Here is a 13,815-nt window from a genome sequence, read left to right as displayed (position 1 = left end):
CCACCCCACTATTTGAGAAACACTACTATGTATGTGGAGAGAGAGTTGTAAAATATATATTGCTCCAAAAACAAAGGGAACCCTCAAATGACCCATCCTAGATCTGAATGAATGAAATATTGTCACTGAATCCTTTGTTCTGTACAAAGTTGAATGTGCACAACAGCAGGTGAAGTTGACTGTCAGTTGGTGTTGCTTCCTAAGTCGACACTTTGATTTCACAGAAGTTTGATTGACTTGGAGTTATATTGTCCTGTTTACGTGTCCCCTTTATTTTTTTGAGCAGTATATATTTTACAACTCTCTCTCCACATATATAGTAGTGTTTGTAAGAACTTGTAAAACTGCAAGTTCATGTCGGTCTCTCCGACAGCTGTTGTGCAATTCCCCGACACCCTTGTTATTTTCCTAGACTTTGACTTACCAACCGGTTTAAGAAAAAAGGAAGCCCTTGCTCTCTCTCTTATGCGCTTCGTGTTCCAGGACCCTTTTGATGCTGCGGGATACTACAACCTGGCGCTGGCTGCGGCCATGGACTTGGGGAACAAGAGAGCGCAGCTGAAGATTTACACCAGGCTTGCCGTCATCTACCACAACTTCCTCGTGGACCGAGAGATGTCCCTCTTCTTCTACCAGAAGGCCAGAGCCTTTGCCACCGAGCTGAACATCTGCAGGATCAACCTCTCTCCAGACCAGCCTGCCAGGAGGAAGGTCCGGTGAGCCCCTCCTCTGGACGCTGGCCGGAGGGCTCGCCAGGGGCATTTTCCCCATCCCTGAAGCACCCGGCATCTCCTCCCCCTCCCCCCCACTTCCCCCCAAAATAAGGACAGTCAAAAAGAAAAAGGAAAAAAGGGAGGATCCCGGACAGGGCTGGCTATGAAACCGCAGAGGAGTTGGAGTCGAGCTCAAACGGGAGCATTTCACTGAAAAGAAATAGGCCAAAACCGACACGTAACACAAACTTTTAACATTTTCTCACAATTGGAGAATTTTAGCACAGTTCCAGGTCTGTTTGGAAAGTGGTGTTTAGGGGATGAACGTGTCACCCAAGGGAGCCATTGATCACAGGAAAGAGCGAAGGCGAAAATGTTCAGTCGGCACTTATTCCAATCGGAGGAATTTCCCAGGGGTCTCACCCACGTCTGTCCAACGTCCTTTCCAGTCTCTTGTGTCCACGAGGGGCTTTGGGGGGTGGGGGTGGGGTGGGTTGTGGTCTTCACGAGACATTTGGAAGCTCCTGGGCCTAATCTCCGAGGTGGGTTGAGGAAGGAAAGCCGAAATGGGTCCGAGCCATTCAAGACCATCTGACCAAGGCGCGGACGAGGGAGTTGGGCGCCTTCCGGTCCCTTCCCTCCATAGCAACTGTCCCTGTCCGTCCCGGGATTGTCCCGAGATGCTCTTCCCTGTTGACTGAGCCACTTGGGAGAGATTCCTTCCACAGGACACGGATGGTCTCATCATAAACCCGGCGGGAATTTCCTCAACCCAAAAGCAGGGAGGAGCCAATGGGAGGAAGGCTGGGGGCGAGGAGGCCTCTTTCCTCCTCAAAGCAACACGCCCTGCAGAGCGACAAATGTGTGGAAAGGTTGTGTGTGTGTGTTTCTCTTCAAACGCTTCCTTCCCCACGAAGACTGCCACGTCCTTTAGACGTTACTGGGGCTGTTTACGTGGTATCAGAGAATCTGTTTGTAAGCTGTGATGAATTTGAATGGACACACCGAGAAAACGTCGTTAGTTCTCTTTTTATTACTGTACAGACACAAAGGGCTCCAGGAAACGGACTCGGCCAGGCCCGGATCGCAAGGGTCGCCCTACGGGTGGTGGGAGGCAGCAGGCAGCTCACAGGGGACCCCGGGGTGAGATTTTCCTCAGCCACTTAAAACGTCTCCAGGACTGGACTCCAACCCCGAGATTGGATGACGCGTGAGGACACAGACGGGGCATAGACTCAGTCTGGACCGAGGAGGGAAGGAGCCGGGGTCTGAAACGCAGCAGACGGGCAGAAAGGTTCCTTCCTCTCGTGGGAGGGAGGGAGGGGACACGCCAAGCCCACCCCCAGGGTCTCCTGGTCCCCCCTCCTCTCTCCTTGCTCGTCCCAGGCAGAGACTTCCAGGGGGCAGAGAGACTTTCGGGGGCTTCTCTCCAGCCTCGGTTATCCTACAACAGTGGTGGCGAACCTATGCCACGGATGCCACAGGTGCCACACGGAGCCATGTCTGCTGGCACATGAGCCGTTGCCCTCGCTCAACTCCAACGTGCACGTGTGTGTCGGACAGCTGATTTCTGGCTGGCACAGAGGCTCTGGGAGGGCGTTTCTGGCTTCCAGGGAGCCTGTGGGGGGGACGGGGGAGGGCATTTTTACCCTCCCGTGGCTCCAGGGAAGACTTTGGCGCCTGGGGAGGGCGAAACACGAGCCCACTGGGCCCACCAGAAGTTGGGAAACAGGCCGTTTCCGGCCTCCGGAGGGCCTCCAAGGGGCGAGGGAAGCTGTTTTTGCCCTCCCCAGGCATTGAATTATGGGTGTGGGAACTCTCGCATGCGTGATAGCGCTTATGCTCTTTCGGCACCTAAGGAAAAAAGGTTCACCATCACTGTCCTAAAAGCTTAAAAAGAAAAAAAATATAAGTGGACTATTGAAAGGAACGAGACCTTCCTCTCAGAGGAGCCGAAATCGGCCCGTCCACTTTGCGACACACGACTGGGCGGCTGCTGCGGCTGCTTATTATTTTGTCCTCTGTGACGAGACAAATGTCCGATGCGAAGATAATAACTTAATCCAAACTTAAAACCTTTCTCCTAAAGAATAAGGTGATGTTAATCTCATGGACCCAATGCAAATATTTAAAGGGACGTCTATAAAAAAAGGGCGACTGGCTTTCAGCCTGGTCATGAGCCTCTGGACAGGAAGCTACTTCTGACAGAATAATTGTCCGAGAAGCGACTGGACTTTGAGTGTCGGGAATGCTAAAGCGGCCGAGGAGGAACATTCCATCCTTTGGAAAGTGGACCAGAACCCGGCTCCAGGGCAGCTTCCGGACGGCTGTGTCTCCTCGGCTTGACCTCTTCTCTCGTGTCCTTTAACATGATTCCATTTTCCCTCCTGCCACGGAGGGTCACTAGCAGCTCTCGGCGGGGCCTTTCCTGCTCACATCCTGGACCTCAACTTGCCCACGACGGGCTTGTGGTTGCAGAATTCTGACCACCAGGAGGGTCTTTCCAGGCACTTTGGGCTCTGAAGAACCGCACCCCAGAGGTTTTTGTACAGCTGGAGAGACAAAAGAGGAAACCAAGAAAGGTTTCGGTCAAAACGGGAGGGAAGGAAAGTGGCCTCAGAGACTGGGAGGCAATTCTGTGTGGCACGAAGGTGGGCTAGAAGCAGGACACCCCCCCCTCCCCAAGGGGAACAAGCCAACTTACCTCCCCATCGGCCTTGGCAATTGGGGAGTGGAGGATGAAGTCAGGGGGAGCGATGACGTCCACCAGAGACACGGCTTCATTCTTCAGCTGGTGGGGGGAGAGGGAGGGGGGTGTTGAGAAAGGGGAGGGGAGAGAAGGCCAGCATCATTAACTGGGCAAAAGGCCGATCTAGGCTTAGTTTTAAGCTGTGCCCCTATTTCTTTCATCGGTCCCCCAAGAGGGGCGGCATATAAATCCAATTAATAATAATAATAACAACAACAATAATAATGAATGACGAACCTAAGGTAGGCAGAGGCCATTGCAGGAGCGAGAGAAGCCGACTTTATTCCAAGAGCGAAAGCGTCAAAAGCTCCCAACCTATTTCTCAGCCAGCTTCCTTGCAGCAGTGTTACCCCTGCGCCACTTTTGCTCTGCACATGCGCAGTTTACCTGATGTGGCCATTCATACACGGTGAACAGTCCAGCATTCATACTGCTGCAAATGCCTGGCAGTAGGCTTTGAGGGGTCAGCAAAAGAACCCCTGTTCCATTCTGCCACGAGCTAGAATTTCCCCAGGGCCTTCAGACCTACCCAGAGCTATGTGCTTGCAGTCTAGGGTCCAAAACTCATGCTAACTTATGCTAACAGCATCATGTGAACTGAGCACCCACGTGTGGGTTTGGATCATATCTGGGCCTGCCCAACCGTGTGACCTTAGACCCACACAAGGAATACTACACCTAACACCTCTCCCTTAAATATCCACTGAAATCTGATGGGATCGACAGACTTTCAAGGTCGAATGAAACGTACCTTTGAACAAAGTTCCAGAATGGAATCCTGTATCAATTTACCTGCCTTTTCACCTGAAAGGTAGCCACCTGAAAAGATATTTAGAACAAGGACGCGTTCAGAATCAAATGGTTCATTCATACTGAAGCTCACTTTAAGGGTCCTGTTGGGTACACGATGAGCTGAAATAATTCCCCAAATAAATCGATTAACACTCTGGCTGTTTGCATTGGAGCCCTTCCTGACTACAAGAGATGGAAATGGCATGACTGGGGAGGAAGGAAGGAAGGAAGGAAGGAAGGAAGGAAGGAAGGAAGGAAGGAAGGAAGGAAGGAAGGAGAAGGTAGGGGAGGGAAGAAAGGAAGGAAGGGGAAGGAAGAAAAAAAGGGTTGTGTTCTGTGTTAGTGCCGAGCCCCAATAATCAGATGCACACAAATTGCCTAACAAATAAAAGGATTTAATATTTACAAAGGTCCCAGTATTGTAAGAGTCTTTTAAGAAGCTTTTCAAAGGGAGAAGCGAATCTAGCAAAGTCTTATCAGCTGGCCAAAATCCCAGAGGGAAGATAAACACGGAAATAATCCCCAGCTGCAGCAAGAGTTCTAAGGTAACTGGAAGACCGGAGCTCATAAGCAAAGCTAAGAACGGGCTCTTTTGAAACACAAACTGAATTCATGAGTCGAGACGAGAGGATTCCGAAATGAACAATGTTGTTTTCAGCAACAAAGGGAGCATGCCTCTCCCTTAAATAGTGTGAGGGTGTGACCCAATAGCCAGCAATACTACTCAGGTGTCAATCTCCTCTTAGCCAACCATTCTTGTCTCCTAGATGCCCTCCAAGCCCTGGCATCCAGAAGAGGCTCCTCCTCTTCCCCTGAGTCACTCAGCACAGGAAGTGCTGACTCAGTCATGTCAGGAAGTGCAGGTTAAGTAACAGAATGGGAGATTTAAAGTTATTCAAGAGAAATACGTCACCCCTCCCTCTAGAAAAAGAGGCACGAATAAAACCTCAAATGCAAAACCACAGTGGCTGAAATTGTTAAGGGGGAAATGGTACAATTTGGGCACTTTTAATTTCTTTGGGGGTCAGCAGGTGAAGACGAATCGTTACGTGTCCTTCAAAAAAACCACAGATGGGCCACAGAGTCCTCTCACCTTGGTAGAGGATTGCCGCGTGCCTATTTAAAGACCAGAGTCCGTAGAGGCAGCAAAGGTGACTCAGAACCGGCTGAAGATTTGTGGGGGTGCTGGGGCTGTGGACGTGTCTGTGGTACTTCTGCAGAACGGTGTGCTCAATGAAAGCTATGGCTAGCGAGCGACAGTAATACACCTGCGGGGGGGGGGGGAAGCGAAGTCCAGGGTTAGCAGAGCTACAGACCGTTTCCCCTGGAGTCTTCGCCCACAAAGGGTCTCCGTGGAATTGAGGAGAGTGACGGCTGCACCTCCCGCTTGAATGGAAACCCAGACTCTCCGGGATCGGAACCGGAGCTTTACCTGGCTGTTGTTCTTTGCCTCAAAGTCGCCGCAGCCGCTTTCTTCCTGACCCCTCAGTTTCCGGACGCTCTCTCGGAGCAAGTAACAGACCAGCCACTTGTAGGCCCTCAGAGACGCTGGCGGGAGGGAGGGAGGGAGGGAAGGCAGCGGTCTCACACACTCGTTCGGGCAAAATCCAACCCCACGACAGGAAGAGCGAACAACCATGCAGGGAGTGAAGGTCATCGGACGCCCTTTGGCCATAGCCACAGCACGCAGACTCGTCTACCGCTTCACGGGGCTTTTACAACCACCCTCCCTAAGTGGCTGGCAGAGAGTTGGCCTATTTGCCCCCAACCACCTGGGTCCCCCTTTGACCCACCGGGGAAGGACGGAAGGCTGAGTCAGCCTGGAGGCTGGAGAGATTTGAACCGCCAAAGTGCAGCAACCCGTCAGCTGAGGCAGCCTGCAGTGCTGCACTCTAACCACTGCGCCACCCCGGCTCATTATGAGAATTGCCAGACGTCAAGGCCCTTGCAAAATGACTTTTTTTCCCTTGCGTGCAATTCATAAAGCGGAAAAGGATAAACAGGCATCATTAGCAGCAGGTCCCAGAGAGATGAACCTGGGCAGCACCGCCAGCTGCAGTCCATCAGTTCAAATCTCACCACCGGCTCCAGGTTGACTCGGCCTTCCGTCCTTCCGAGGGGGGGCAGGTCAAATGAGGACCCAGATTGTTGGGGGCAAAAGAGGTTGAGTCTGTAAAGGGCTTAGAGAGGGCTGTAAAAGTACTGTGAAGCCGTATACAAGTCTAAAGGCTATTGCCCTCCCTCCCTCCCTCCCTTACAAGGTGGGCCAAATGAGGACCCAGATTGTTGGGGGCAAGAGGCTGATTCTGCAAACCGCTTAGAGAGGATTGTTGTAAAAACACGGTGAAGCGGCGTATAAGTCTAAGTGCTGTTGCTATTTTCACAAACATTGGGAACTTCACTCCATGCACCAAAATCTTGGCCCTTCGTTTCAGGAACCAAACTGGGACGGTCTTCCAGCTGCCCTCCCCTCGGCTGCCGCTCCTGCCCTGCGCCTCCTCCCACTGGGTGGGGGTGGGGGCAGACAGCCCAGGCGGCCTTGAGCCCACCAGCTGATCAGCGCCCACCAGCCCGAGAATCACCACGCAGCAGGCGGTTCTCTTCCGCAGGGCATTCCGTGACCCAGAAGGACAAGAGGGCTCACCGGAAGAGTCCAGGAGGTCTCGGGCATCCGGAAGCACGAATTTCTGACGGAGAATATCGTCATAATCATTTAAAAAATCCACCGTTTCCATGGGCGACGAAACAGGGTGGCCTGCAGAGACATCAAATCGAAAATCCCCACCCAAAATGCACCAAGAGTTGCAGCTTTGTTAATTTTTAAATAATTTCTTTAAAAACAAAATTACAATTACGCTTTTAGCAATTCTGCATGGTTACTTAATTTTTTTCCCTATTTGTTATTACAGCACTCTTACGGTGGATTGCTAGAACCTTGTTGTGATCCACCAGGTGTTACACAAGCAGCTTGTGCAGCTGGCATCCGAATCGGTCAGTTGAGGTCAGACAGGACTCGGCGCCCGAGTCCTCGGTTCAGCCAAGGCCTTTGGAACCTCTAGCCACCTCTTGAGCCTCTTCTCAATGCAGGAGCAGGCAGCGCTGCCTAAAGGCTGGAGTGGCTACTCGGGAGGAGGTCTCCTCGGGAGTAAGACTTGGGGCTAATTGTTGTGAGTGCTCCTTGTGCACCTCAGGTCATGTCAGGTTCTGATGAGCCAGGCCCCTCTGGAGACCCTGGGCCAGGGGGGTTGCCAACTGAGGCAGAGAGTGAGAGTGCGGGAGAAAGTGACCTGAGTGAACCACCAGGGGGGGCTGAGGTGACCATGGGGGAGTGGTCCCAGTCAGAGGAGGAGGAAGACATTAGGGTGGAAAGCCAGCGGATGGACCCTCGCTATAGGAGGTTGCTGAGAAGGCAGAGGAGTCACAGAGCAAAAGCCTTAGTCTCCTCTTTGGGGGGTGATGTCACTTCCAGGCAGTTTAAAGGCAAAGGATTTTGGGAAATTGGGTGTGGAGTTTCAATGTCGTTCAATGGAAAAGATGTGAGACTGGAGGTGTGATTGAACAAGGCTTTCAAACCATGATTTCTGCCTCAATAAAACACATTCTCTGCTGGGTTATTTTTGCCCAGGACTTTGGTGAGCAAAATTCATGTGCTTAAATGATAAATGGACGTTGTTATCTAAGGAATGATGACCAGGTGAGTTTGGCCCATGGTCTATGTTTAGCTCCCAAGAGAAATAACCCCTTTTCCCTGGCCATTTAAAACCTGCTTTTCGTCATGTGGGCTTCTATCAACAAAGGGTTTGATTTATTCATAAAATAAAGGGGTTTTGAGTCGGGGGTTTCGCTCCAGGGGCCCTGCACAGAATGACGGAGAGAGAGAAAATACTCCGCAGGAAACAACCCATTGGATAGTTATAGTTTCTTCACCCGTGTGCCTCTTGTTAGGAAAACCTCCAAACTGACTCCAGGCATCGGGCCGACCTCATTAAGCTTCCTGCGACATCCAGGACCGAGTCCTTCCCTTTGCTTTCTGACTTTATGGATTTAGGCCAGCTGTTAATGCCGTATAATTAACATCTGGTGTTTTTTTTCCCCAAGAAAAGACTGATTCAAGTTTTATCTCTGTGTGACCACCACTAAGCCAGGTTATCAGTAGCGGTCAATGAATGAAATACAGGTTTGACCCAACTGAGTGTGGGCCGTGTTTCCTGGCCTCCGCCCACCTTGGGACCTCTCGCCCATCCACCGCAGCAGGTAGTTGCTTGTTTGCTGCAACAAAACATTGTTGTCTCCTTCATAAGTGCAGTTGGGGTCGTTGTCGTTGCGGAGGTCGCCCAGACGATTCACTGGGGGTCGGGGATAAAGGACACACAAAAAGACACAAGCATTAACCAAGAAGCTGCCAAAAATTCCTCCCTATTGGAAACAACAGACAAGGGGAAAAGCCCCAACCTCAGTTGTCAGTTGCGACATAAAGCACCGGTTGGGTTTGTCAGTATGTGAACTAACCAGCATTGTATGTTTGGAGGGATTAGTGTGGTGTTACTTTAAGAGCTGGGGCTGCAATTAGCCATGAAAGGGAGACCCACACGTTGCTCTCTGCTGTGTTGTATTGTATTGTTGGTTGTTGGGAGCTATTGTGGTTAGTCTTGCTAATGTGTGCAATTGCTCTATTGTTCTTGCTAATTCCCTGATCTCAGTCCCTGCTGGTTTTGTGTGTGGGACTATACAACTGCTGTGTGTTAAACACTGGTCTGTTTATTATGCTTGTGGTATTGTATGGAATTGTGTGAGAATATCATTGATCAGCTGCTGTTATGTATAAACTGTATATTCTGATATCTGGTTTGTATATGATGGCTTGACTTGGATGTGTTTACGGATTAATCTGTTGTGTACATGGTAAATAATACACTGCTCAAAAAACATAAAAGGAACTCTTGAAAAACAGAACATAACTGCAAGTCAATCAAACTTCTGTGAAATCAAACTGTCCACTTAGGAAACAACACTGATTGACAGTCAATTTCACTTGCTGTTGTGCAAATGGGATAGTTGGAATATTCAGTGGGGATATTTCGTTCCTTCAGATCTAGGATGTGTGATTGGAGGATTCGCTTTATTTCTTTTTTTGAGCAGTGTATTTTCACTTATATTATTAGTCTGTGTCACTGGCTGAGCCCCCCCCCCCCCAACCCCCCCCCCCCTGCCACTCGTATGTTCTGTTTCTAAGCTGAGGATTCCGACGTGGGTCATAAGCCCTGGGTGGAATCCTCACATCGGTCAAGGCCGACCTCCAGCTGGGAGACGCAGGGGGCTCGCAAAGCTTTGTGGGGCTGAGTTACGAGGGTCCCGGAAAGCCCCCAATTCCCCTTTGCCACAACCGGAGTGGGGCTCAATTATTTTACGTGGTCTCCTTTTGAGACTTTCCCAGGGTTACGAACCCAACCATTTATTCTTCATTTATCTTAGTGTTTATTTGGCGATTTATAAGCCCCCCAGATCCTTATGGACCCTTGCAACGATCCCACTAACAACCGGGACAAGAAAGGTCGTAACATGAGAGGTCAAGACTCACTCAACCAACGGCTGGCTTGACCACAAGAGGCTTTGGGCTCCCTGGTGGCTGAGGGCCCTCTGCATTTACCTGCTAGTCTCGTCCAAACGTTCCCCTCCTGCCCTCCCTCCCTCCCTCCAGCTGGCAGGGTGCTGGGGGGGGGGCTGCCCCACTTACTGGCCAGGTAGCCGTGTCCCCCGCAGGCTTCTCGGCACTCCTGGAGGGCTTCCTGGGTGACCCAAGAGGCGAGGGGCTTGCCCGAGGTGGACAAGGCGTGGATCTCGCGGCCCAGCTCGGCCTTGGGGGAGAGGGAGAGGGAGGGGGGAAGAAGAGAGCGGTCACCACCACCCCGTCAGCCACACCACCCCTGGCCGGACAGAGGAGGTTCTCTCTCTCCAGCAGCCCCCACCCCCCCACTGGGGAAAAGCAGGCAGAACGGGAGACATGGGCCAAAGGGAGGTCACCCCGGTGGCCGATTCCTCTCTGTGTAATGGGCACGCTCACCCCGGTTCTTTCGGCATATCCTGCGGCCCAAATCCCCCCCAGGTGTGGATACGGCACCATGATCGATTAAATAGCAACTGCACACCTGTGCCCATACACACACACATCCCCCGTGTCATAAATCTGAGAAGCTCAGCTGAGAGCGTAGGGGCAGCCCTCAACGCACGGCCACGGCTGAGCCCCAGAAGGGAGACGCTGCTCAAGGGGGCTTCGCCTGCTTTTGCCCCCTTTCTTGCTGCTGAGTTAGTGACTCCCCCACTGATCCCCTTGCCAGGGGGCCTCCGGGGGCACCGGCATAAATAAGGGTGGCCGGGGGGAGGCCAGAGCGGCCGCAGAAAAGGCCACAAGTCACATTGTAACTTATATGAACCGTTGTAATGGCTCCCTGTCTCCTGGCCACCAATGACCGTGAGGTCTTTGCCCAAGGCCATCTCAACCCAACGCCAGGAAGCCCCCGCCGTGAAGAGGAACGTGACCCTTCCGTCAACACCACGGCACAGCCCTCCCACCGGGGGGCCAGAGACCCCAAAGGACCCCCCAGGTGCCCCCACCCACCTGCTGGGGGCTCTTGTCCTTCATCAACAGACCGATGTGGAACTCCATGAACTTGAGGAAGAGGGCTCGGGAGAAGAAGTCCAGCACGTAGGTGGCCGCCAGGTAAGGGAGCAAGCGCCACTGCTGCGGTTCAAGGATGGGCGGGTCGGGTGAGTTGGGGGGGGCTCTGGTGGGCTGACCCTCCCCAAAGCCCTGCCCCCCCCGGCTCCCCTCGCCTCCTGCCCCCCCCCCAAGGGCCAGGGTTGGGAAAGAGAAGGCCACCAAAATCAACCAGGCCATGAACATGACCTCAAGCAACACCCACAGGTCCCGCTGTTGACCGAGAACATCGGTTAGGTGAGTTTTGCGCCATTTTATGGCCTCTCTCGCTGCGTTGTTAAGTGAATCTGGTGCAGCCGCTAACTCAGCAACCGGGGTGGTTAATAAGTGAATCTGGACCCCCCGACTGACTCTGCTTGTCGTAAGGTCGCAAAAGCGGATCCCGTGACCCAGCGACCGTCAGGAGGATGAAGCGGCTGCCCGGCGTCTGGATTTTTAACCACCGTGAGCGAGGGGACACCACAGCGGTCATTAAGTGTGAAAAAAGGGCCACTGAGTCGCTCCACCCTCATTCTGAATGGTCACTAAAAGGGCCGTTGTAGGGGGAGGACCGTACCTGAGCCTCAGCCGAGGAGGGTAGTGGGGGAGGGAAACGGTCCCCACCAGAAAACCCCTCTCTCCTTCCGGCATGGGCTTCTACCGGCCTTGGGAAAAACCCGGCCCTTCTGCCTGGGGCCTCTGCCCAGTGGACCTCTCCGGGCTCCTCTGCCCCCTACATGGCCTTACCCCCCCCCCCCGGCCTTCCCTCCTTCGCTGCTCCCCGGCTGGTGTGTTTGTGGGGCTGCGGGTGAAGGATGCCCTCCGGGAGATTTTGGGGTGGGCTCCTACCGGCCATTGTAGGGCCATTGTTTGTGGTGGAATTGAACACCGCAATTTATTTATTTCTTAGATTTATAAGCCGCCCCTGTCCTGAAGGACTCAGGGTGGCCCCACAGCAATGAAATCACACACAAAAGTTAAAACCCCAATATTAAAAAAAAACAAAACCCATCCCTCAATTATCCACACTACGGGCCGGAGCAAAGCGTTGTCGCTCAAGGGCCCCAGGCCTGGTAGTACAGCCATGTTTTCAAGGCCTTTCGGGAGGCCAGGGGGGTGGAGGCGGGGCAAATCTCTGGAGGGAGTGGATTCCAGAGGACCGGAGCCACTGCAGAGAAGGCCCTTCCCTATGGCCTTAAAAACATGGCTGTTGCTTGGTCGACTGGACCCTGGGAAGGCTGACTCTGGGCGATCTGATCGGTGGCTGGGGCGTGTGAGGCAGGAGACAGTCCTGTAGATAACCTGGTGATGACCAACACCTTGAATTGTGTCCATGGCGGCCTGGGTCAATTACCGCAAGCAGGGGCTACCTGCAGCCTGAGACCTGAGCTCTCCCCTTCTTGGGGCAGCTCCTGCCCTCACCTGCATCTGGTACTCCAGGACGGGAATCTCCTCCGCGTTGCTCGGCCCGAACTGACGCCGGGTGGCAGAGAAGCGAACGGCTATCGACACGGCCAGTTTCAGGTTGGCCACCGACATGGCGATGATCATCACCCTCCCGTTGGACAAGGTGCCCAGCGAAGCCCCCAGACGCCTCTTCTGATCCTGGGGAGACACAACCGTCCCGTGAGGAAAAGTTGACCCCATGCGAAAACGCCCTGAGCTCTGGTCACCTCCCGGGCAGCGAGGAAGGCGCAGGGAGGACAGGATCGAACTTCCAAGGTCTCAATTTAGTCCAGTGCTGGCGGCTGCAGGCTGGGAACCAGGAGATGGAAAGTTCTAGCCCCCTCGTTAGCCCTTAATGGCTCTGGGCCAGCCCACCCTGTTAACCTCACCCACCCTGTCAACGCATGCGCAGAGTAATCCCTGCTGACCAAGGTTGTGCACGCACAGAAACGTTTAGATCAAGATCAGTTGTGAATAACTACTCAGCCACACACAGACATACTAACTTCCATTAAAGTTTACTTTGAGAAACAACCTCTGCAGATAAACAGTCTAAAGCCACACACACAGTAAGTCAGAATAACAATCCAAATATTACCACGTACGTAGCGTTTCTTACCAGTTGTTGTAATGACCAAAGATATGAAGCCTAAACACGTTTTAGCTGTAATACACAACTACATTACAGAGAGATTGCAGAGCCAACCTAGCAGTGCGTAGCCAGACAAAGAGAAACAAAGAGAAAACTCCAGAGAAATAAGCTGGGACCTCTAGCCCCCTCTTGTGGCAGTCTGTAACACCTGCAGCCAATAGATTGCCAACCCACCCACAGGGTTGTTGCTGTGGGGAAAACGGGAAGAGGAGGAAGTAGGTATTAGGTACGTTCTCATTCTCTTTTCTCTTTGTGAAAACTAACCAAGGTGGGAAAACGACCCTAGAAACCCCCCCCCGCCCCCCCCCCCCCCAGCAGAGCTCCTACCTTGAAGGTGCTGGTGTACTTCCCCTCGGCACTGATGTCGCCTGTCAGGCTCAGCAAATTCCCTCTGGGGATCCTCACTTGGTGGAAGAGGGCAAACCTGGCGGTTTCAAGAGAGAGTTGAATATGGGGGGGGGGAGGGGGGCTCCCAGGCTCAGCACAGACATGGAAAACCCTCCGCCAGGACACCACACACACACACCCCTGCCCACAACGCAAGCGTGCACCACAACACTGCTGGTTCCCTTCCGTCCTCTGGCCACAGCAGGGAGACCCTGCAGTCCGTGGCTCCTCAGGACCCACAACACCCCCCACTCCCGCTGCCCTTCCTGCAGGGCGGACTTTAAGCAGCAGCCCAGCCCCCCAAAACCTCTGCAGGTCTCCCAGACAGGGTCCGGACGGGCGGCTTCCAGGTTCCAGACAACGTTGGCCAGGAGCCATCTCC

At 53.0% G+C, this 13,815-nt stretch overlaps 2 protein-coding genes across 6 annotated transcripts in view; one reads left to right on the top strand and one right to left on the bottom strand.

Annotated features, from left to right (window-relative positions):
• SH3TC1 (SH3 domain and tetratricopeptide repeats 1) overlaps positions 1-1,726 on the top strand; it is a 28,015-nt gene extending 26,289 nt beyond the window's left edge. For all 3 annotated transcript variants that reach the window (XM_070758104.1, XM_070758102.1, XM_070758103.1), the window contains exon 17: positions 484-1,726. In XM_070758104.1, coding sequence (XP_070614205.1) covers positions 484-720 — 237 coding nt within the window. In that variant the 3' untranslated portion in view covers positions 721-1,726. The remainder of the gene's footprint in view (positions 1-483) is intronic.
• Positions 1,727-1,728: 2 nt separating this feature from the next.
• ACOX3 (acyl-CoA oxidase 3, pristanoyl) overlaps positions 1,729-13,815 on the bottom strand; it is a 22,014-nt gene continuing 9,927 nt past the window's right edge. For all 3 annotated transcript variants that reach the window (XM_070758112.1, XM_070758113.1, XM_070758114.1), the window contains exons 8-18: positions 13,374-13,470; positions 12,371-12,553; positions 10,871-10,993; positions 9,989-10,109; positions 8,478-8,600; positions 6,899-7,009; positions 5,687-5,802; positions 5,348-5,522; positions 4,214-4,281; positions 3,418-3,504; positions 1,729-3,265 (exon numbers count right to left, since the gene is read on the bottom strand). In XM_070758112.1, coding sequence (XP_070614213.1) covers positions 3,146-3,265; positions 3,418-3,504; positions 4,214-4,281; positions 5,348-5,522; positions 5,687-5,802; positions 6,899-7,009; positions 8,478-8,600; positions 9,989-10,109; positions 10,871-10,993; positions 12,371-12,553; positions 13,374-13,470 — 1,324 coding nt within the window. In that variant the 3' untranslated portion in view covers positions 1,729-3,145. The remainder of the gene's footprint in view (positions 3,266-3,417; positions 3,505-4,213; positions 4,282-5,347; positions 5,523-5,686; positions 5,803-6,898; positions 7,010-8,477; positions 8,601-9,988; positions 10,110-10,870; positions 10,994-12,370; positions 12,554-13,373; positions 13,471-13,815) is intronic.

The sequence above is a fragment of the Erythrolamprus reginae genome, chromosome 7 (assembly GCF_031021105.1).
Source record: "Erythrolamprus reginae isolate rEryReg1 chromosome 7, rEryReg1.hap1, whole genome shotgun sequence".
Classification (NCBI taxonomy): Eukaryota; Metazoa; Chordata; class Lepidosauria; order Squamata; family Dipsadidae; genus Erythrolamprus; species Erythrolamprus reginae.
This window is presented reverse-complemented; position numbering and strand designations above follow the sequence as displayed.